The sequence below is a fragment of the Melanotaenia boesemani genome, chromosome 23, assembly GCF_017639745.1.
Source record: "Melanotaenia boesemani isolate fMelBoe1 chromosome 23, fMelBoe1.pri, whole genome shotgun sequence".
NCBI classification, from domain to species: domain Eukaryota; kingdom Metazoa; phylum Chordata; class Actinopteri; order Atheriniformes; family Melanotaeniidae; genus Melanotaenia; species Melanotaenia boesemani.
Genome location: NC_055704.1, coordinates 4,325,630 through 4,348,372, shown reverse-complemented (window position 1 = coordinate 4,348,372; position 22,743 = coordinate 4,325,630). Strand labels below are relative to the sequence as shown.

Sequence of the window (22,743 nt, the reverse complement as noted above, 5' to 3'; positions counted from 1 at the left end):
TAATCTCAGTATTGTCTTCATTTAATTGTAGGAAATTCTCCTTCATCCAGGTGTTTATTTGCTCCAGACACTGACACAGTAAGTCTATTGGAGTGCAGTCATCTGGTGACAGAGACACATAAAGTTGTGTATCATCAGCATAACTTTGATAATTAATGCTATAGTTCTGTAATATTTTACCCAAAGGGAGCATATACAAGTTGAACAGAAGAGGTCGAAGGACTGACCCCTGGGGGACTCCACAAGTCATGGCCACTCGCTCGGATTCACAGCTGCCGATCATACCAAAATAACTCCGGCCTTCTAAATAGGACCTGAACCAGTTAAGAACCGCTCCAGAAAGTCCAACCCAGTTTTCCAGCCTGTGCAACAGGATTCTGTGATCTACAGTATCAAACGAAGCACTAAGATCCAACAGAACCAGGACTGATGCTTGACCAGAATCAGTAATCAACCTAATGTCATTTAGCACTGAATCAATTATGTCCCCACAGGTTTGCTGGACGTCAATAGGACTGTGGACCCTTTGTCACATTCTTCATCACCATCGTTGTCATCGTCCACCCTCCCTTCCCCCTCCCCTCCCAGCCAGCTGTCAGTCTCTGGTTACCATGGTCACCATGACAGTGCAGGCTCAGCAGAGGACTCTGACTCTGGCGCTCAGGGGATCCACCTTTTGCTGAGACCTCCAGACCTCTTGTCCCCCAGCCTCCCCCCACCCCTTCCCCCACACAGCCAGCCCACCCTCACCCCTCCTCCCCCCTGGGAGCAAGGCCCCTCTCTGGAGGAGGCCTGGGGCTCTGGGGACTACCTGGAGACCCTGTCCTTCATGGTGCCAGACGGCGAAGAGCTGGCCCTTGCCACGCCCCTGCCCAGCCACCCCTGGGACACGGACACTGGGGGGGAATGGGTCTCTTACGACACTGTCTTCCCGGCCCGTCCCACTCTCCCCCTCTCTTCCCATTTACCCCTGTCCCCCTCTTCATCCACCCTGAGGTTTTCCCTGCGTACCCACCCTGCCCATCCAGATGTTTTCCCCACCTGGGACGAGGACTACGACCCAGAGGACATGGTTCCTCTGGAGCCGACTGAAGTCCTGCTGCCAGACATGAACAGTCTAGAATATTACAACAACCTGCTGGCCCGGGAGAGGGAGAGGGACCTGAACCAAGACCGGGATCAAGACCAGGTGAACCAGACCAACTCCAGACCTACCATTACTCCTTCAACAACAGAGACCCACCATACTCTTGTCACCCCTACCCTGAGTTTTGGTCCTCCTTTGGAACCAGAGCCCAAGCATGTCCCTCCTCTTCCAACCCCCCGTTTCACAGTATCACCCACAATGACAGTGGGGGAGAGGCCAGCCCTCACCTCCATTCCCTCCCCTGCCACTCCAAAACTCAAAGACCGTGACCCCCTCCCAGGTAGATACCCTCCACGTCCCCCGTCCAACACCACCGGCAGGGTGCCACCCCCTCCCCTGCTGCGACCACCTGCCCACCCTGACAAACCAGAGCAGCCTTCTGTGGTCACAGAGAAGCCACCAAAGGCCCCACCCACCAGGACCACTGCTGTCACTACCACCACGCAAATGACCGCCATCAGCCTGACCAGAGCCCCCCCAGTCACTACGCCCAGAGTAGCCCAGACTCCACCCACCAGACAGTACCTGTGCAACGTCACCAAGCCAGAGATGTACCTGGTTAGAGTAGGTAAGAGCCTGCAGATCATGTGACAGGAAGTTGAGGTGTGTGTGTGTGTGATGTCAGCTGATGTTTGTTTTGTGTGTCTGCAGTCAGTTCCAAAGGCTCGTCGGCTGGATTCAGTCAGGTTCGAGACCTCCTGAGGAGAGACTTCAACCGTTCAGTGGAGCTGCAGGTAACCATGTGACTCAGAACCGCAGAGGTTCAGACCCAGCTCAGGCCTGTTATTATTGGGTACCAATGCTGAAAGCACATGTTACTATTTATGCGTGTATATTCTGCTTATAACTCAGTTTCTGTTCAGATTTTCAACACAGCTTCCCAATAACAGTAATATCAAAATGTGTATCATGTTGAAATTTGCTTTGATTTGGGTTGCTACTGGTATTAGCATCATAAATACTCACCAATCCTGCCAAAAGTAAGGAGATTGGCGAGTATTTCTGTCTAAACTCCATTGATACCACAGAAACAGAATCATAATTCTTTGTTTTTGCCCAACCACACCACACATAGATACAGGAAGTTATGCAATCTTGTGTGATGATTGTTTTGAGTTAGTAGGTGGAGAAGCAGCTGCACAAGTTACTTAAAAAGGCTAACATTTAGCATTAGCGGTATGTTAGCAATTTAGTGTTAGTACTCGTCATCATAGTAACACCAACATGCAGGCTCTGTTGCTATAGCAATGCCAATGAGCAGGTGCAGCTGTGTGTGTAACATTGATATCATGCACACATCATCCAGGTACAGTAATATATAGTGATATAGAGGAACAGGATGCTTTTTTTTAATTTTATTGTGTGCAAAAGTTATATTAAAGTGTATATACAGAGTAAACCGTGTGTGTATACAGGGTGTGCAGAATTATTAGGCAAGTTGTATTTTTGAGGATTAATTTCATTATAGAACAACAACTATGTTCGTAATGAACACAAAAGACTCATAAATATCAAAGTGGAATATTTTTGGAAGTTGGAGTGGGGCTTTTTTAGTTTTAGTATCCTAGGAGGATGTCTGTGTGTGCAGGTGACTATTACTGTGCATAATTATTAGGCAACTTAACAAAAACCAAATATATACCCATTTGACTTATTTATTTTCACCAGGGAAACCAATATAACAACTCAAAATTTACAAATATACATTTCTGGCATTCAAAAACAAAACAAAAACAAATCAGTGACCAATATAACCACCTTTCTTTGCGAGGACACTCAAAAGCCTGCCATCCATAGATTCTGTCAGTGTCTTGATCTGTTCACGATCAACATTGCGTGCAGCAGCAACCACAGCCTCCCAGACACTGTTCAGAGAGGTGTACTGTTTTCCCTCCCTGTAGATCTCACATTTGATGAGGGACCACAGGTTCTCTATGGGGTAAAGATCAGGTGAACAAGGAGGCCATGTCATTATTTTTTCTTCTTTTAGACCTTTTCTGGCCAGCCACGCAGTGGAGTACTTGGATGCGTGTGATGGAGCATTGTCCTGCATGAAAATCACGTTTTTCTTGAACGATGCTGACTTCTTCCTGTACCACTGCTTGAAGAAGGTGTCTTCCAGAAACTGGCAGTAGGACTGGGAGTTGTGCTTGACTCCATCCTCAACCCGAAAAGGTCCCACAAGCTCATCTTTGATAATACCAGCCCATACCAGTATCCCATCTCCACCTTGCTGGCGTCTGAGTCGGAGTGGAGCTCTCTGCCCAGTACTGATCCAGCCACGGGCCCATCCATCTGGCCCATCAAGACTCACTCTCATTTCATCAGTCCATAAAACCTTAGAAAAATCAGTCTTATGATATTTCTTGGCCCAGTCTTGACGTTTTATCTTGTGTGTCTTGTTCAGTGGTGGTTGTTTTTCAGCCTTCCTTACCTTGGCCATGTCCCTGAGTATTGCACACCTTGTGCTTCTTGGCACTCCAGTGATGTTGCAGCTCTGAAATATGGCAAAACTGGTGGCCAATGGCATCTTGGCAGCTTCACGCTTGATTTTCCTTAGTTCATGGGCAGTTATTTTGTGCCTTGTTTTTCAACACGCTTCTTGTGACCCTGTTGACTATTTTGAATGAAACGCTTGATTGTTTGATGATCACGCCTCAAAAGCTTGGCAATTTTAAGAGTGCTGCATCCCTCTGCAAGACATCTCACTATTTTTGACTTTTCAGAGTCCGTCAAATGTCTCTTCTGACCCATTTTGCTAAAGGAATGCAAGTTGCCTAATAATTATGCACACCTGATATAGGGTGTTGATGTCATTAGACCACACCCCTTCTCAATTCAGAGATGCACATCACCTGATATGCTTAATTGGTAGTAGGCTTTCAAGCCTGTACCGGTTGGAGTAGAACAACATGCATAAAGAGGATGATGTGATCAAAATACTCATTTGCCTAATAATTCTGCACACACTGTATACAGTGTGTACAGTGTGTGTGTATATACAGTGTGTTTATATACAGTGTGTGTATATATATATACACATAGTCCGTAATTAACACTCGCCAGGCACCAAATGCGGGTAAATTTCTCGTTTGGCGAGTAAATCTCAGAGGGCTATCCGCCAAATGGCGAGTAAATGTTTGTACCAAATTAGTCATGTTTTTCAGTCTTCCTTTTGGTGGATTTCTTCTTTATGTTCTTCTGCTGTCTGCATGTATGAACGACGCTCACGTACACAAACATGCACTGACGCAAAGACTCGCACGTGACACGAGAATGCGCTGCACTGTTTCAGTTCTGTTTACTGTTTAGCTCAGGCTAATGAAGTAGGTAAATATGTGGAGATTTTTAGCAGGAGCTGGCCAGCTTTCCAAAAGAAAGCACGGTGAACTGGAGGATAAATCAGCAGAGCTTACACCACCAACCAGAAAGTTCAGTGAAAAGTGATGGTTTGGATACAGCGGTGCCTTCTGTCTGTTTCACGGCCCGGTTTCCGCTCGCTTCTTTTCTTACGACTGTAGGCGGTAACACACCTGCGTGTGCAGCGCAGCGCTGCATAACGGGCGTGACATGTCTCCGCAAGACTATGAACAGCTGTCAACCGATTAACTTATCAATATAATAATAATGATGCTTATTATTATTATATTGATCAGTTATGAAGTTCAGTATTATTATAAATCAGCTTTTATGATTATTGATAATCTATTTATAGTCATTATTACTGATTTATTATGAATCAGATCAATAAGCTTTAAATTTATTTATTATCAATAAGTTTATTTTTTAAACAAAAAAATAAAAAGCAAGAATTAGGGAATATGATCCCACAAAGGCTGTAATGCTGTGGCACAAGGACTGTTAGGCGCAGAAGGCCAGACTTCACGAACTGTGTGAAAGCACGACGAGTAGAGAGGGACGAGTCTGATTAGGTTTTAGTTAATGAATTCAGACATTACCACTTTATCAAATAAAACCATTTTTCTTGTTGCCTTTGTTTAATGTTGCTGTGACTTCCACTTTTAGTTTGGATACAACACAGCATAGTATTATAGAAAATAACATGTGCGTAGAGGTATGTGTGTGTACAATAATTTAATAATTTGGCCAGTAAAAAATGTTGGCCGGTGAGTCAAAAAGTTAATTTCGGACACTGTATATACAGTGTAAACCATGTATGTATATACAGTGCAATTGTGCGCAAAAGCAGAACATGAAAATAAAGTTAAACAGAACAATAAAAATTCCAATGGCATTATCTGACAGTGGAAGTAAGGTAGATTTATTCCAGTTTATTATAAAATTTTATATTTTAGAGAAGCTGTTGAGGATTGTGAATGTCTCCTGCACTGACTGGATGGGGTCCTGTAAGAGCACAGAAACTTATTTTGTGTTGTGTGTTTGCAGACTCCCTGAATCATGTTTTTTTGCTTGGATTGCTTGTGCGAGTGGTTCAATGAAAAGGAAAGAGTTGACATCCTTGTCATGTTCCCCAGTAGAGCGAATGAGGGTGAAGTGATTCCATTTGTTGTGATGGTGGATCTGGGTCAAGTATATAATATTCTTATCCAATGGATGAACGACTCCCCAAATCCAAATCTATGCAATGTATGAAACAAGAATGTCCAGTTAACTTTGTCATATTCTTTTTCAGCATTCAGTGATATAATAATTGTATTAACCATTGATTGTTGATAGATATTAATCAAAGTAAATAATCTGTGAATTTTGTCTGCTGCATCACATGTTTATGAAACCAGTCTGATCAGGGTGAATTAAAATGGGGTTATTGTTTCTATTCTTGATGTTAATGGCCTTGTAATGATTTTCAAGTCTGTTTAATAATGAAAGAGGTCTGTAGCTGGAGGGTTGTGTAGGATTTTTGTCTGGCGTAACTAATACTGATATTCCAGCTGTATTCATTTAATGGAATTTCTGATATATGTTTTATTTACTTTACGGGCCTGTCAAATAACGGAGAGAGAATGTTCCAGAACTGTTTGTAAAACTCAGCAGGCAAGCCATCAGGTCCTGGTGATTTATTGATGGGCATCTGCAGTAGGGCTTTATGGAGTTCTGTTAATGTCAAGAGTATTTCTATTGTTTTCCTGGGTAATTGAGGCAATTTAAGGTTATTCAAAAAGGCTATTATTTCTTCTGGATTAGGTTCTTGTTTTTTATAGAATATGTGGAATGTTGTGTTATTTTCAGCTGGATCACTGATGACTTCCCCTGCTGAGTTTTTTTTTTTTTTTGCATTGTTTGATCTTTTTTTCTTTGTAATAGATGTGCAAGATATTTTTCTGTTTCGTTGTTGTATTCAAAGTTTTGGTATTTTTATTGTTGGATAATAAACTGTGTTTTTGTGAGTTATATGTTCCAGTTGCTGTTTGGCCATCCTCATCTCTTGTAATGTTTGATCCTATGTGTTTATGCAGTACCTATCTGACAATTGTTTGATCCTCTGTTCAGACTGAGTCTCCAATTCCAGTTCTTTTTTCTTATCGTGTGATGAATATGAAAAAAGGTTTTTCCTCTGATGACTATTTTGTCTGTTTCCCATAAAGCTGCCGCAAAAATTTCTGAGGAGTCATTTAATTCCATAAAGAATGTCCACAGTTAAAGTAATGAACTCTGAGTCGTCGAGGAGAGAAACTTTAAAGGCTTTCTTGAGGGGGGTTTAATATACGGTTTGAAACTTAATGTTCAAGATACAGGTGCATGATCACTAATAATAACTGGATGTATTGTAGTTTATTTCACAAAGGTTTTTAATGTATTACTTATTGAGAGGTAGTCCAAAAGGGAGAATGAATAATGTACCGTGGAGAAATATATTTCTATCGGATGGGTGTGATGTTCTCCAGCTATCGCCAAGTCCAAAATCACTCATTTATTGATTTATTGTGTCTCTAGTAGGGCTGCAACGATTAGTCGACATTGTCAACAATAGTCAACAATAAAAATAGTCGATAACGTATTTAACCGTCAACTATTGTTGGCAAAAAAATAAATAAAAATCCTACAGAGTGAGACATCGTCTTGTTTCTTATCTCCGTTGTGAGAGTTGCACATGCGCAATAAAGTCTGCCAGGGGAAAAATATTAGGGATGCACGATATATCGGCATTAATATCGGTATCGGCCGATGTTAGTCATTTTTTAACATATCGGTATCGGTCCGATAAGCAAAACTGGGCCGATATTAATAGCCGATATTTATTTTCGTATAATTGCTGATTGTGTACGTGTGTCGGAAGGTTTGGCCATGCAGCCATGTTTGGAGATGTGACAGCGATGCAGCACTACATTGTGGGATGTAACTGAAGCAAATAGCAATTTCAGCTGTGTGGTAATTTTTCACGGTGTAAAAAGAAGGTACTTGAAAAGCAAAGTCGAAGTAATGCGAGGAGGATGCCATGTGAACTCGTTCAGCACCACAAATTTGATATGTCATCCGAAAAACTGACATTCAGAACCTCACAATCAATGGTGGGAAGCTAACACCCCTAATGTTTGCCTTATTTTCACTTTGTACAGAATTTGATCATCTTAAACCTTTTAAAACAAAATATATATATCAACATCGGTAAATATCGGTTATCGGCCATAACAACAATATTAATATTGGATATCGGTATCGGCCAAAATTTTCATATCGCTGCATCCCTAAAAAATATGGCAGCGGACCAGGGAACAAAACGGCGGCAGAGGACATCAAAAGTCTGGGACCCTGACAGTTTACAAGGTCCCATGCTAATACCCCAACAAGGACTTCACCGAAGCAAAAGTTTACCAGAGAATGAGTGAGAGCAAATCTAAACTACTGCTCTTCTAGTCTAAACCACAGCAAAGGTTGAGTAAATGAATTGTACTAAAACTGTTCTGACACATTACAATAAAGTGCTCTTTGTATAAGAAAAAAAAAGTCTGGGACTCCTCCTCATTAAACTTACAAAATAAATTAAATACATGTGAGATATTTAAAGCGGAGGAGGAGGCACGTTGGACTTACATAACAACCTCATGCAAGATTTAAAAGCTGAAAGTGACATAAGAGCCATTTAATAATTAAGAGATACATAATCTGATTAGTCGACTAATCGTTTTAATAGTCAATGACTAGTCGACCATCAGAATAGTCAGTAGTTGCAGCCCTAGTCTGTAGATTTCCAGTTTTTGGATTTTGTGGTAAAACAATCTTTTTCTAGATTTATGACTGTGTTAAAATCTTCATTATATAAATCGATTATCATATTTAAACTTCCCTGTAATATTGAAAAATGATGATCATCATTTGATCCATATATATTAACTATTGTAAAGTTCAGACTACATTGCATTTACAATGACATACTGTCCCTCTGGGTCTGTATGACTGAATGATGGTTGAGTCCTAATCTTATATTTACTATGACTGAAACGCCTCATTGTCTTTCGTTGTATGTTGCTGAGAAGACCTGATCATACTGCTCTAATTTAACTTACCGTGACTCTGAATTCGTCAAATGGGTTTCTTGAAGAAGGCAAATATCGACTTTGTTACGCATCAAACCTGCTAGATTAATGTTTTAGTTCTGTTCTCAGAACTTCAAGAACTAAACCCTCTGACTCACCTGGTTGCTGACAGATGATTGACAGCTGTCTGTCTGATGTTTTTTTCTTCAGTTCCTCAGAACTCCATCCAGTTTTGCCTTTCGTGTTGTGTCAGGAGCCATGATTTTTACTGCCATCTCAGTCATCAATGCTCTCCGCCAGACGCCACGCGGTTCAGGCCCCGTTCCCACCGTATCGCCGCTGTACACTGTACCAGACCTCAGGTACCAGATCCACTCCATGCTGCAGTTTGTCCCCGCCCACATTGACATCAGAGTCTGCAACTTTAGCGAGCGGGTGGAGAGAGGGCTGATTATGGCGTACGCAGTGGCACAACGACGATCGCATGAAGTGGGGAACGTCACGGTCCAGGTGAGTCTCACATGGCCATCCCCAGGGCTGTCAGGTATTCAGTCCATGTAAAAAACTGTCTGACTCCACCACACAGCTGCTGAACATCACAATGGCCGTGGCCCTGCCAGATGCCGCTCACAAGATCCCTGTCGACATCACATTCGCAGTGCGTGATGGGCGGGGCTACCTGCCAGGGTCAGAAGTCAGCGAACACCTGAGGAAGTTGAGCCAGGTTGAGTTCAGCTTCTACATCGGATTTCCTGTTCAGCAGATCGCAGAACGTACGACACGCAAATGCACAATCACATTAAAACACATTTAAATTGTGTTTTCTAGTCACTTGTTCAACTTGTTTTACACCTTCATGTTCATCTATCTGGTGTGTGTTTAAACTGTGCCACGTGTGTGTTCACAGCCTTTCACTACGATGAGCTGAACACAACTCACCACCTGCGCTTCACCTGGGTCCGCACAGGTATGGACACATCTGGACAGGGTTACATGTTCACTGTGTGTAGTGGTGTGTGTCATGTGTTTCAGGTGTGTGAGGGGATTTTTCAGGTGTGTTTCAAGTGTTGCGTCATGGTTTTTCAGGTGTTTCAGTTCAGTTGTGTTTCAGTATGTGTGTGTTTTGTACCATGGTATGTCTGGTGTCTTCCGAGTGTGTTCTCTTATGTGTTTAAGTGCGTATCGTGGTGTTTCACGTGTGTTTCAGGTTTGTGCTGTGGTGTTTCAGGTGTGTTCCCGGTGTGTGTCGTGGTGTTCCAGGTGTGTGTTGTGGTGTTTCAGGTGTGTTCCCTGTGTGTGTCATGGTGTTCCAAGTGTGTCGTGGTGTTCCGGGTGTGTGTTGTAGTGTTCCAGGTGTGTTCCAAATGTGTGTCATGGTGTTTCAGGTGTGTGTCATGGTGTTTCAGGTGTGTGTCGTGGTGTTCCAGGTGTGTGTTGTGATGTTCCAGGTGTGTGTCATGGTGTTTCAGGTGTGTGTCATGGTGTGTCAGGTGTGTGTCGTGGTGTTCCAGGTGTGTGTTGTGATGTTCCAGGTGTGTGTCGTGGTGTTTCAGGTGTGTTCCCAGTGTGTGTCATGGTGTTCCAAGTGTGTTGTGATGTTCCAGGTGTGTGTCATGGTGTTCCAGTTGTGTGTCGTGGTGTTCCAGGTGTGTTTGTGGTGTTCCAGGTGTGTTCCAAATGTGTGTCATGGTGTTCCAAGTGTGTTGTGATGTTCCAGGTGTGTGTTGTGGTGTTCCAGGTGTGTTCCAAATGTGTGTCATGGTGTTTCAGGTGTGTGTCGTGGTGTTCCAGGTGTGTTGTGATGTTCCAGGTGTGTTGTGGTGTTCCAGGTGTGTGTTGTGGTGTTCCAGGTGTGTTCCAAATGTGTGTCGTGGTGTTTGAGGTGTGTCTTGTGGTGTTTGAGGTGTGTATTGTGGTGTTCCAGGTGTGTGTTATGGTGTTCCCCGGTGTGTGTCGTGGTGTTTCTGGTGTGTGTCATGGTGTTCCAGGTGTGTGTCGTGGTGTTTCAGGTGTGTTGTGATGTTCCAGGTGTGTGTCATGGTGTTCCAGTTGTGTGTTGTGGTGTTCCAGGTGTGTTTGTGGTGTTCCAGGTGTGTTCCAAATGTGTGTCATGGTGTTTCAGGTGTGTGTCATGGTGTGTCAGGTGTGTGTCGTGGTGTTCCAGGTGTGTGTTGTGATGTTCCAGGTGTGTGTCGTGGTGTTCCAGGTGTGTTCCCAGTGTGTGTCATGGTGTTCCAAGTGTGTTGTGATGTTCCAGGTGTGTGTCATGGTGTTCCAGTTGTGTGTCGTGGTGTTCCAGGTGTGTTCCAAATGTGTGTCATGGTGTTCCAAGTGTGTTGTGATGTTCCAGGTGTGTGTTGTGGTGTTCCAGGTGTGTTCCAAATGTGTGTCATGGTGTTTCAGGTGTGTGTCGTGGTGTTCCAGGTGTGTTGTGATGTTCCAGGTGTGTTGTGGTGTTCCAGGTGTGTGTTGTGGTGTTCCAGGTGTGTTCCAAATGTGTGTCGTGGTGTTTGAGGTGTGTCTTGTGGTGTTTGAGGTGTGTATTGTGGTGTTCTAGGTGTGTGTTATGATGTTCCCCGGTGTGTGTCGTGGTGTTTCTGGTGTGTGTCATGGTGTTCCAGGTGTGTGTCGTGGTGTTTCAGGTGTGTTGTGATGTTCCAGGTGTGTGTCATGGTGTTCCAGTTGTGTGTTGTGGTGTTCCAGGTGTGTTTGTGGTGTTCCAGGTGTGTTCCAAATGTGTGTCATGGTGTTTCAGGTGTGTTGTGATGTTCCACGTGTGTGTCATGGTGTTCCATGTGTGTCGTGGTGTTCCAGGTGTGTGTTGTGGTGTTCCAGGTGTGTTCCAAATGTGTGTCATGGTGTTCCAGGTGTGTTGTGATGTTCCAGGTGTGTGTCATGGTTTTCCAGGTGTGTGTTGTGGTGTTCCAGGTGTGTTCCAGGTGTGTTGTGATGTTCCAGGTGTGTGTCATGGTGTTTCCTGTGTGTGTCATGGTGTTTCAGGTGTGTGTCTTGGTGTTCCAGGTGTGTCTTGTGGTATTTCAGGTGTGTATCGTGGTGTTTCAGGTGTGTCATGGTGTTCCAGGTGTGTGTTGTGGTGTTTCAGGTGTGTTCCCGGTGTGTGTCATGGTGTTCCAAGTGTGTCGTGGTGTTCCAGGTGTGTGTTGTGGTGTTCCAGGTGTGTTCCAAATGTGTGTCATGGTGTTTCAGGTGTGTGTCATGGTGTTTCAGGTGTGTGTCGTGGTGTTCCAGGTGTGTGTTGTGATGTTCCAGGTGTGTGTCGTGGTGTTCCAGGTGTCTGTTGTGGTGTTTCAGGTGTGTTCCCGGTGTGTGTCGTGGTGTTCCAGGTGTGTGTCATGGTGTTTCAGGTGTGTTCCCAGTGTGTGTCATGGTGTTCCAAGTGTGTTGTGATGTTCCAGGTGTGTGTCATGGTGTTCCAGTTGTGTGTCGTGGTGTTCCAGGTGTGTGTTGTGGTGTTCCAGGTGTGTTCCAAATGTGTGTCATGGTGTTCCAAGTGTGTTGTGATGTTCCAGGTGTGTGTTGTGGTGTTCCAGGTGTGTTCCAAATGTGTGTCATGGTGTTTCAGGTGTGTGTCGTGGTGTTCCAGGTGTGTTGTGATGTTCCAGGTGTGTTGTGGTGTTCCAGGTGTGTGTTGTGGTGTTCCAGGTGTGTTCCAAATGTGTGTCGTGGTGTTTGAGGTGTGTCTTGTGGTGTTTCAGGTGTGTATCGTGGTGTTTCAGGTGTGTTCCAGTTGTGTGTCATGGTGTTCCAGGTGTGTGTTGTGGTGTTTCAGGTGTGTTATGGTGTTCCCCGGTGTGTGTCGTGGTGTTTCAGGTGTGTGTCGTGGTGTTCCAGGTGTGTGTCATGGTGTTCCAGGTGTGTGTCGTGGTGTTTCAGGTGTGTGGCGTGGTGTTCCAGGTGTGTGTCTTGGTGTTCCAGGTGTGTGTGCTGATGTTTAAGGTGTGTATTGCGGTGTTCCAAATGTGTGTCATGGTGTTTCAGGTGTGTGTCGTGGTGTTCCAGTGTGGTGTTTTAGGTGTGTTTCAGGTGTATACCATGTTGTTTCAGTCCTGCTGGGAGTCCAGGAGCAGCTGGTGGCTCAGAGGACCTTCAAAGCTCGTCTGGAGAGACGCCTGGCACTTTTACTGGAGGAGGGACTGCAGGAGACCAGCAGGAGGAGGTGGAGGAGAGCAACAGCTGTCGGCAACAACAGTCTGCAGGTACTCACATTGGGATAAAAACGCCACCTGGAGTGTTGGAGCCCCAGTAAAACTACAGGTTCTTTAAAAGCGTCCCAACAAACTGCTGGAGATTCATTTAATTTTGACTGGCTGTGTTGGAGTAGGGAACTCTTACAACCCTCATCTTCAGATCCTCTTCCCCTGGGTTTGTTATGGAATGAGAGCTTCAGCAGTGAAATGAAATGTCTGCCGGCACACCTGTCCAGGTGCAGAGACCAGTTTTAGAGTCTTTTCAGCTGAATATTGATGAATGAAAACTGATTTGTTGTGTCTCAGGTTGTTCGGGTGTCCAGGCTGTCCGGACCAGAGCGTCCCCTGGAGGTCTTTTACTTTGTGGAGGGTCCAGGTGGAGAGAGGTTCTCAGCTGAGGTCACTGCCGCCACCCTGAACCGTCTGGACCTTCAGAGAGCCGCCATTGTCCTTGGACACAAAGTCCAGAGACCACTGGCCCAACGTGAGTCAAGATCTGAATCTGTCCATGACACTCATAAAACAGATGGTCAACCTGCTGAATTATTGTCTTCTGTTTACCTTTTCACACATCCTCACCTGTCTCTCATATTTCTTTCAGCTGTTTTTCACCTTTCTCTTATTTGTCTCTCACCTTTTTTCTCTCCTCTCACCTGTTTCTCATTTTTCTCTCACCTGTCCTCAACTTTGTCCCTTACCTGTGTCCAGCTGTGGAGATCCTGTCTGTCCCTCCAGCAGAGACTCAGACCAGCAGTATCTGGCTGATTGTGGGCGTTGTTGTCCCTGTCCTTCTGGCCGTTTTCATCATCATCATCCTCTACTGGAAGCTGTGTGGCTCCGAGAAGCTCGAGTTCCAGCCAGATGCCATCAGCACCATCCAGCAGAGACAAAAGGTCAGTGATGGATAGGAAGCGGTGACCTGTCACCTGTCCAGTGTGTAAATAAACTGAAACTCATGTCCTCTGTAGCTTCAGGCTCCAAGCGTCAAAGGGTTCGATTTTGCCAAACTCCATCTGGGTCAGCACAGCAAAGACGACATCATGGTGATCCAGGAGCCCGGCCCGCTGCCTGCTCCCATCAAAGAGGCCACGCCGTCTGATATCGGAGATCTCAACACCCCCAAATCCAAAGGATCGGCCACCAAGGCACCCCGTTCGGGTCGGCGCAGGGGGAGGTCAGACAGCCCTCATAAAACCAGAACCAGACAGTTTACCAGAACTCGCCTGTCCCTTATCTGTCCCATATCTGTCTCTTATCTGTCTCTTATCTGTCCCTTACCTGTCTCTTATCTGTCCCTTACCTGTCCCTCAAAAGGCTCAGCCCATCAGATGGGGACTCGTTAGGAAGCGACCAATCAAGCGGCAGGGAGTCAGCAGAAGAAAGTACCAGACCTGTGGCTACTCCCAGTGAAGGGAAACAGCACAGGAAGACGGCCAAAAATGGTCAGAACTCTGTGATGTCATCATGTTTGTGATGTCAGAGTTGAAATGTGTGAATGAATGATGAATGCTTTCTGTCTTTTTTTCTCATTCATGCACCGGTGACTGAAGGGAGGAACAAGATGGGTACGTTTCCACGACAAACTGAAATGATACCTTAATTGTCCTCCATTTACACCTGAACTGATGAGCTGTAGGCATAGATATATACACGTAGATGTCGCCTCTGACACTGCTGTCCATAGGAACAATGCGTCAACGCGGCCGCCATCTTGGGCCAGGGTAGGCCGCGTCTACTTACTGCATTAGTCTACAGAGGCAGAGGTCTATCAACGATTAAAATCACCATAACTTACTGAATTTTTATACAATTTTTAATCAGCTTGGTTTATTAGAAAATAAATATATATATTTATATATTTATAATACAACAGATTATTATTTTTATTATTTTATATCATGCACTTACACATACTCAAACACACACCCACATGCAAACTGATTTTTTTTTCTGCAATTCTCAGAGAAATTAGTTATGTTATTTATATTGTATTTATAATATGAATAATATAAAATATAAATAAAAAATAAATGAATGCCTTAAAAACAAAATAAAAAAAAAACCAAAATACCCCCAAAACGAAATACCTCAGTTAAAGTTACATCTGTTCCTCTTGTCATTTTCATACAAAATAAAGAACCCAAATTTACTTCTGATGTGACGAGCCCAACAAGTAATGAACCTGATAAAGATACCAAAGAACACAACACCAATATAAAACACACGTTCAAGACCAGAGAAATTTGTACTGAAGGGATCGTTCAGAAGGAACCATTTCTAATAGTGTATTTTATTGTCATTTAGAGGGGACCCCGTTGTGTTAGTGAAATATTAAGATTACATTAGAAATTGTCATGACACTAACTTTGCAAAGATGGTCAGGAAAATTAAAAATTAATAGTATCACTTCTTCCTTTAAACCAGTTGACTGTCCAGTCCTCTGGGTTAAAATGACGGCTGCAGACGACTGAACAGTCCTTCGGTACAAAGTTTCTCCTGCTACCCATGCTGCCTCCTTCATTTATCTTCTGAAAACATACAAAACAAATCCATCTGAACATTGTACTCAGTTCTTCTGTAGCTAAAGTTCTAGTTAGCGCCATGAAACTGATTTCATAGATAATGTTTAAATGCCATGACCTACTTAGCACTATTATATGAAGTGGCTTATTGATGCTTAAACCATCTTACTGTAATCACTGTCTTACTAAGACATTTATGTTAGCTTAAGAAATACGTCAAATTCAACAAGTTCATAACAGTTAAATAATATAAAACCACTTCTTACTTGTGAAATATTATCCCTCTTATCTTGGTTTCTGTGTCTCTTTTATAGGATCACCGGTATGCAGCACAAAATCTGACATTTTAGTTTCATACACACAGTCTGACTGATCTGACCGGGTCTGAAACCCCGGCTCAAGATGGCGTCCGTGTTGACGTGCCTGACAAGCTCGAACGCGGCATCTACGTGTATATATCTATGAGCTGTAGGTAGCACCATTCTCTGTTATGTGCACAGAAAAGTCCATCGTCTTTCTGAGGTTTTCCATGTCAGGACATGTAAAAAATTATCATATGTTAAACCTCAGTAACTCCAACCTCAGATAAACATGTCAGATCAAAGTGTTTCCAACAACGACGACAGGTCAAATGCTTTCAAAACAGAAAGTAAACCAACCACCTAAAATTCTGAACATCTACAGCAGGTCAGTTTTAGTCTTAGTCTGGACATTAAACTGATAAAAATATTTAAAATTAACTTCTGAGAGAGATTACGCAGAGATTCTTTGACATGAAATGTCCAGGATCCTGATGTAGCTCTGATGTCTTCATCAAATGTGACCAACAGATTCTCCTTCCAATCACCTAATTTAAAAGGAGAAAAGATAAGAAATTAGAAATTTACACACACACACACACACACACACAAAATTTACTGCATTTTCTTTATATAGCTGTTCTGCTTCTTTTGAAGGAAAGAGACATTTTGCGCATAACAATGCGATTAATCGTGATTAAAAATTTTAATCGTTGCCCAGCACTAATATATATATATACATATATATATATATATATATATATATATATATATATATATATATACGATGAGTAATCTTGTTAAATAATCATGATTTTAATATGAACCAAAAATAATTGATCGTGATTATTTTCTATAATTGATCAGCCACATCTTATAATTCAGATAATAAAATATTCTTGTTCTGAGTGAAGCTTTAAAACATTGAGTCCATGTAGTCATGTTCTGCATTTCTGGTCAAAGTGCATTCTGGGAGTGGATATTTTTTGATGAACCTGATTAACATGGTGTGGCCTCTGACCTCTTGCTGCTGCTCCATCAGGCAGCGGTCCAGACGAGCTTCTGTCCTCGTCCTCTATCTTTGACCACGTTGACCGTCTTTCCCGCGGTTCCTCTGATGGCAACCGTCGTCAGGCAAACAAGGTGCAACTCATCGCCATGCAGCCACGACCGAGCCCGCCGCCGCAGGCCCCACCACAACTGAGTCCCTCACTTACGGAAAAGGTCAACACAGAGGTTGGACAATCACACACAGATCACACACACATTATTACCATCCAGGCATAGCAGGTTTATCTGTAGCACGTTTCATGTACCAGACACTTCAAAGACCTTTAAATAAAACATTAAGAGCATTACAGCAGGGTGCAAAAAGAAACATTGAAAATAGAGAATTTACATCCCAATACGGCCCAACTGGGCCTTCAGCTGTTTTATCTCATATCTGCTGTTTCTGTTCCCATCATTCAGAATGATGGGAACTGAAGCCCGGAGTTTCTGATCTAAAGTTAAATTAAAACATGGCTGTCACAGCGAGTCCTGGTTCTGTTCATGATTTCATTCACCTGTTCATCACTTTCCTGCAGGTGGCGCTGAGGCACAAGTCTGAGATCGAGCATCACAGGAACAAACTGCGGCAGCGTGCTAAGAGGCGGGGCCAGTGTGAGTTTCCCTCTATGGATGACATCATGGATGCCTTCGGAGATGGACCGGTCCAGAGCGAAGTGGCACAGCGGCTCTACAGTTCAGCTCATGACCACATGGACTGCATCCTGCAGGCAGACACTGCCTCACCCCCAACCCCCACCGACTCCAGAAAAAGGTACCCGAGAAGGTCTATGGGATGCGGTGGATGTGTATCATGAGGTCTACGGGATGTATTGGAGGGGTCTAGGACAGGGATCACCGACTCTGGTCCTCGAGGGCTGGTGTCCTGCATCTATCGAATGTGTCAATGTAGCAACACACCTTATTCAAATGATTTTGTCATTAACAGACTTCATTATCAGATCCATTTTATTTGAATCAGGTGTTGCAGTAGGGAAACATTCAAAACCTGCAGGACACCAGCCCTTGATGATTGGAGTTGGTGATCCTTGGTCTAGGAGGTGTGGTGCAGCCGATTCTAATGTCGGCAATGGTTAATTTGTTTTCTTTCTTTTTTTTCAATAGTAGAGGAAAATACTTCTTTTTAATTGTATTCTATACCCAATCTGCTTCGACAGGAGCTAAATATGGAATTATTAAACTAAAATTTGTGTTACCAACTTATTACTGCATCCTTGCGCCAGAACTGATCTTCAGACTTCATGTGTTTGTTTTTCCCTCCAGAGGGAGGAGGTCTCCTCGGGGTCGGCGTCCTCCGCCAGGACCAGGAAGTCTTCCTGACACAGACAGAGACCGCCTTCTCTATGATCAGAGCGCCACCTATAGGAAGTACCCAGGACTCAACAACGTGGCCTACATGGTAGCACAAACTCAATTAAATAATCTGTTACCATGGTGATTAGCTTATAATAAAAACATTGTCTTCCTGTTAGCATCTGTCAGGCTAATGTCTTGATACATAATTTAACTGGTGGAACCAATCAGAATGCAGAAATTTAATCTGCTGACAATCTGTGTATGTTTATAAAGAACATTCTGAAGGTCCTGTAGATTTAGAGGTATTAATGTCATCGAGCTACAAACTGATATGTGTTGCTGAGCTGGACACTAATTTTAAACCATGTGGAACACCTCTAGAACTGGACCATACTGAACAACTCTTCTGTATTCTCTCGTCTCTCGCAGTCGGACCCTGACCTGCCCCCCGACCACGGCAGTCCCTCCCCTACTGATGAAGTGTTTGACCCCGCCCCATCCCCGCCCCCCTACATGCCCCCACAGCCTTCCATTGAGGAAGCCCGCCAGCAGATGCACTCTCTCCTGGATGACGCCTTCGCCCTGGTGTCGCCGTCCTCACAGGGCAGCGCCGGGGTGAGTGGGGTAAGCCCTGCCCTGCACAGCCCCTCCCCTCAGGGCCGACCTCTGGGCCGGCAGTGGGGCTTTTATTCAGCAGCCCCCTCCCACAGCCTTTTTTCTGCAGTGAGTGTGTTGACCTGCAGCAGAAGCTAAACACTTTTGGTATGCATCCATGTTGAACTTTTGTGCCCTTCTCCTTTCTCCCTGCAGCGATATGCAGAGTTGGGAATGTCCCCCACATCCATCCACGGTATGCTCCAGAGGTCAGTATCAGCACACTTAAGGTCCATTTATATTCTATGCTAAAGACAAATATGGACTATTTAATCCGTTTTGGTCTGTTTTTGGGGCAGATGGCTGCAAATGCCTATGCAGTAAGCGTTCTTTCTTCCACCGTATATTTAAACATGGAGCTGATCCTGTTTTGTTCTTATTGCCGAGTTGCACAGGAAGTGATGAGGCTTTCGACCAATCAGTGTATCAAGCTCCACCCTTTAGGGTTGTATTGGTAAGACTGAGATCCAACTGAAGGGTCTCAAAAACAGTAGGATGGGTCATATTGATATTCTGGGACCCCTCTCAGTTTTTGTCTGTGTTTCCACAAGCAACAATAGGGAAAGGTTTTTCGCCATACCGACCTGGACTCGTTGTTGGAAACAGGGTTTTAAAACCAGGTCCAGGTCCTGGAGCTGAAACAGCACTGATCCTGTGTGTGTGTGTTTTACAGGCAGGGTTTTGGCTCAGGAGGGTATGTTCCTACTGGAGACCAGCTTCAAGAGCCAGTTTACTCCAACAGGGGCCAGTACGAGGACCCCCCATCCTCCTCCAGACCACGACCTGTAGGGGGCAGCACAGGTGCGGTTATCTCGTTGCACCGTCCGCATGTTCCCACAGTTTTTTTTTTTTTTTTATGTATTGTGTTTGTTTACACACTGATTGTTTACAAACAGTGCACTGAAGCATAATAACTCAAACACAGGTTTTTCTGAATTCATGGACCTCCAGGTGCCCAGCTTCACCACCTGACACAGGTGGGTCTGTCCAGTCAGATTGGAGCATACCCTGCAGTGGGTCGCAGCATGTCGGGGCCAACTGGCTCCAGTTGGCACCACCAGCAGTCGGACCAGGACCTGTCCAGACCTGGAGCCAGCAGGGAGAGCGTGAGTCGTAAAGCCAGAGAATGGACCAAACACAGACATTCTGTTCTTTAACAAACAGAGTAGGAACAGAAAGCAATGGAGACATAGTTCCCGCCAGATTTGTCCAGTTCAGTCGGTTTCCCGTCTGTCCTGTTCAGATTTCAGTCCAGAACTAAATAATCCTGATGAGGCGATTCACTTTTCAGTTCAGTTTTACTTATTTCAAAACTAAATTTAAACATTCAATCCAGTTCCGTCCAATTCATTATGATCCACATCAATCCAGTTCATTTTAGTTAATGTAAATCCAGTTCATCATAAATCACAACAATCAGTTCATTATAGGTATCAATCATTTTATTTTAATCCACAACAGTCAAGTTCATTGTAGTGATTCACCGAGTCTCCATCCTGAGTTTCTGTCTCCTGAATCCCTGTCATCGGCATCTTGAAGCGCCAGTGTAGAACAGGGATCTCCAGCTCTGGTCCTTGTGCGTGTAATGAAGGACCCCCAGAGACAGATTAGGGTTAACAAGATTTATTTACAGCAGAGGAACAGGAGCACTTTTCTTACTATGAAGGATATTCTGAGAAGTCATCGAATCAGGCAGGGGAGTCGGAGCTGGGAAGGGAAAGCGGGTTAGTCTAACAATGCTGAAACGAGGTCCAACAAAATGTGGATGTGGGGCTGAAGTATATAATTGATTGCAGGTGTGAGTAATTAGTACTCTGGAGATTGACTGCGGCGATGTGTGGCAGAAGTGGGTGTGTCTGTGGCTGAGTCTGATGCGGGCATACAGTGAGCTACTGTCCTGCAGGTTTCTGATGTTTCCCGGCTACAACACACCTCACTCAAGAGAAAAGTCCTGCACAAGTCTGTTAAAGACCCATTGATTTGTGTCAGTAGTGTTGCAGCTGGGAAACATCTAAAACCTACAGGACAGTAGCTGACAAGAACTAATCTAGTTGGAGATCCCTGGGGTAGAGAAAGCCTTCTTCACCATCTTTATCCTCATTACCCTTCTTCTCCCCCCAGGTGCTGTCGTTTCCCGAGTTCTCCTCTTCCTCAGTTTTCCAGATGCCCAGCTCCTCGTTGCGTGAACCTTCAGCTCCGCCCCTCCTCCTGACCTCACCCACACCCGAGTATCCACCGGAAGACGCCTCCCCATCTGCCCACACCTCCGCCTCTCTTATAAAGGCTATCAGGGAGGAGCTGCAGCGCCTGGCCCAGAAACAGGCTGCAGTAACCAGCTACCCATAGACTCATCTGGACATTTTCGGGTCAGAACTTGGTTTCAAACATAGAAAACTGATCTTTTTTCTGGACTCTCTTGAGCTAATCTGCATCTATGATGCTGAACCCAAAATAACTACAATCCATGTTTGAGAACAAGGATAGTGTCTTCTGGTACTTTACAGGGTCCCGTCTTTATTTTATGTATCCATCACCCCCCAGTGTTTCATTTGACATAAGTTTGACTCCCGTTTCCACTGAAGTGCTTCCTGGAGTAGATCATTAAATGATCATTCTTCCTGAACTTCCAGACCGAGTCATCCCCTTGGAACTTCTGGAGCAGCAGTATTCCCCTGAAAATCCTGAAGGTGCTTCCACCAGTTCTGAAGCTGATCCTGGTATTCTACAGTTTAAGCTTGTTACATACTCCACTAGAAGCAAGAACTTTGTTCTTGTTCTCGAGACAGCAAGAACAAGAACAAAAGTTCTCGCTTCTCGCGGAGTATGTTCCAGCCTTAACTCATCCTTCTTGAGGCGTTGGGGAGAACTGAACGGATCATCCCTCCTGGAGTTCTAAATGGATAGTTTGTTGCTGTGTTCTGGATTGAACGTATCTTTTTAACCTTCTGGAGTGGACCGTCCCTTCTGAACTTCAGATGCTCATCTCCTTCAGGTGGATCATCCTTCCAGACCTTCTGGAGTATGTGATCACCCTTGGACCCGGAATCTGATGGTGCTGCTGAAGTTCTGAAGAGGGCTGTCTTTCTGGATCCTCTGTGGTGCTAACCGTCAGCCTCATAACATCTCCTCATTGACCAGTTACTGCCTTTCACACTCCCATTAGCCATGATGATCAGGTCCATAAACCATTCTAAAGGTGGATAACTGGAGGCCCAACGTCATGGGGATGAACAACAGGAAAAATAATATATATACATATATAAATATTTATAAGAATAAATAAATAAATGTAAAGAGATAGAGTCCTGATGAGCACAATATAAATGTCAGAGTAACTATCGGAGTATTGAGATGTTATTTTTATTGCTAATGATAGTTTACTTTAATGCTTTATTTTGAGCAGAAAAGACCAAACTACTGTTATGTGGTTGTATAACTTTTGTGTTTGAGCTTGCTGTAGATGTTGAGCGTTTGTTGCTTAGTGTAGCTGCTCGCTCGTGTGTTCATGTGTCGGTGGCAAAGAAAAAAACAAACAGCTGATGCATCTCTTCTCGTCGCTGATTGGTTGCTCCCATCAGTCAGAGCGCTGCAGATCACCCTTGACTGGTTTCTCAAAGGGCAGAGATGGGAAACTGGTTGTTCAACCTCAACCTGAAGCTGATAGATGCCTTTCTGCTGTAGTTTTAACAGAAACTAAACTGGTCAGAATCAGTCAGTAAATCAGTGTTTGTTGGATTATTTCTATGTTATAACAATAAACCGTCTACTGTTTATCCTGTTTATTTCCCTTTCAATGGAGCTACATCTGGAAGGAAACTGTGTTTGTGGGATGAGCAGCAGAGTTAGATTTGTGGACTAGATCTTCTCAGCCAAACAGCTGATTCTCCTGTAGACTGTTTATTGAAGTGTTAAGAAATAAGACATGTGGCTCCATCATACCTTATAAAACTCCTAGTTCCATACAAGAGAAAACTCTGCTCTCGATCAGCAGGCCAGCTTTTGGTTCCTCCATTTTCTAGGAGCTGAACCTTTAAGTTTTTCTCCAGTGGAACCAGCTTCCAATCACTGTTCAGGACTCCATCTCTATTTAAG

The 22,743-nt window shown here is 44.1% G+C and overlaps 1 protein-coding gene across 1 annotated transcript in view; it reads left to right on the top strand.

Annotated features, from left to right (window-relative positions):
• Positions 1-22,540, top strand: part of si:dkeyp-27e10.3 (UPF0606 protein KIAA1549) — a 48,035-nt gene extending 25,495 nt beyond the window's left edge. Inside the window, exons 3-21 of the mRNA XM_041977056.1 lie at positions 495-1,715; positions 1,799-1,881; positions 8,815-9,114; positions 9,191-9,377; positions 9,512-9,571; positions 12,670-12,821; positions 13,119-13,296; positions 13,521-13,705; positions 13,781-13,986; positions 14,127-14,254; positions 14,363-14,377; positions 16,676-16,869; positions 17,220-17,455; positions 17,965-18,100; positions 18,427-18,720; positions 18,808-18,860; positions 19,325-19,452; positions 19,603-19,757; positions 20,773-22,540. Of these exons, the coding sequence (XP_041832990.1) occupies positions 495-1,715; positions 1,799-1,881; positions 8,815-9,114; positions 9,191-9,377; positions 9,512-9,571; positions 12,670-12,821; positions 13,119-13,296; positions 13,521-13,705; positions 13,781-13,986; positions 14,127-14,254; positions 14,363-14,377; positions 16,676-16,869; positions 17,220-17,455; positions 17,965-18,100; positions 18,427-18,720; positions 18,808-18,860; positions 19,325-19,452; positions 19,603-19,757; positions 20,773-20,997 (4,136 nt within the window). The 3' untranslated portion in view covers positions 20,998-22,540. The remainder of the gene's footprint in view (positions 1-494; positions 1,716-1,798; positions 1,882-8,814; positions 9,115-9,190; positions 9,378-9,511; positions 9,572-12,669; positions 12,822-13,118; positions 13,297-13,520; positions 13,706-13,780; positions 13,987-14,126; positions 14,255-14,362; positions 14,378-16,675; positions 16,870-17,219; positions 17,456-17,964; positions 18,101-18,426; positions 18,721-18,807; positions 18,861-19,324; positions 19,453-19,602; positions 19,758-20,772) is intronic.
• The last annotated feature ends 203 nt before the right edge of the window (positions 22,541-22,743 follow it).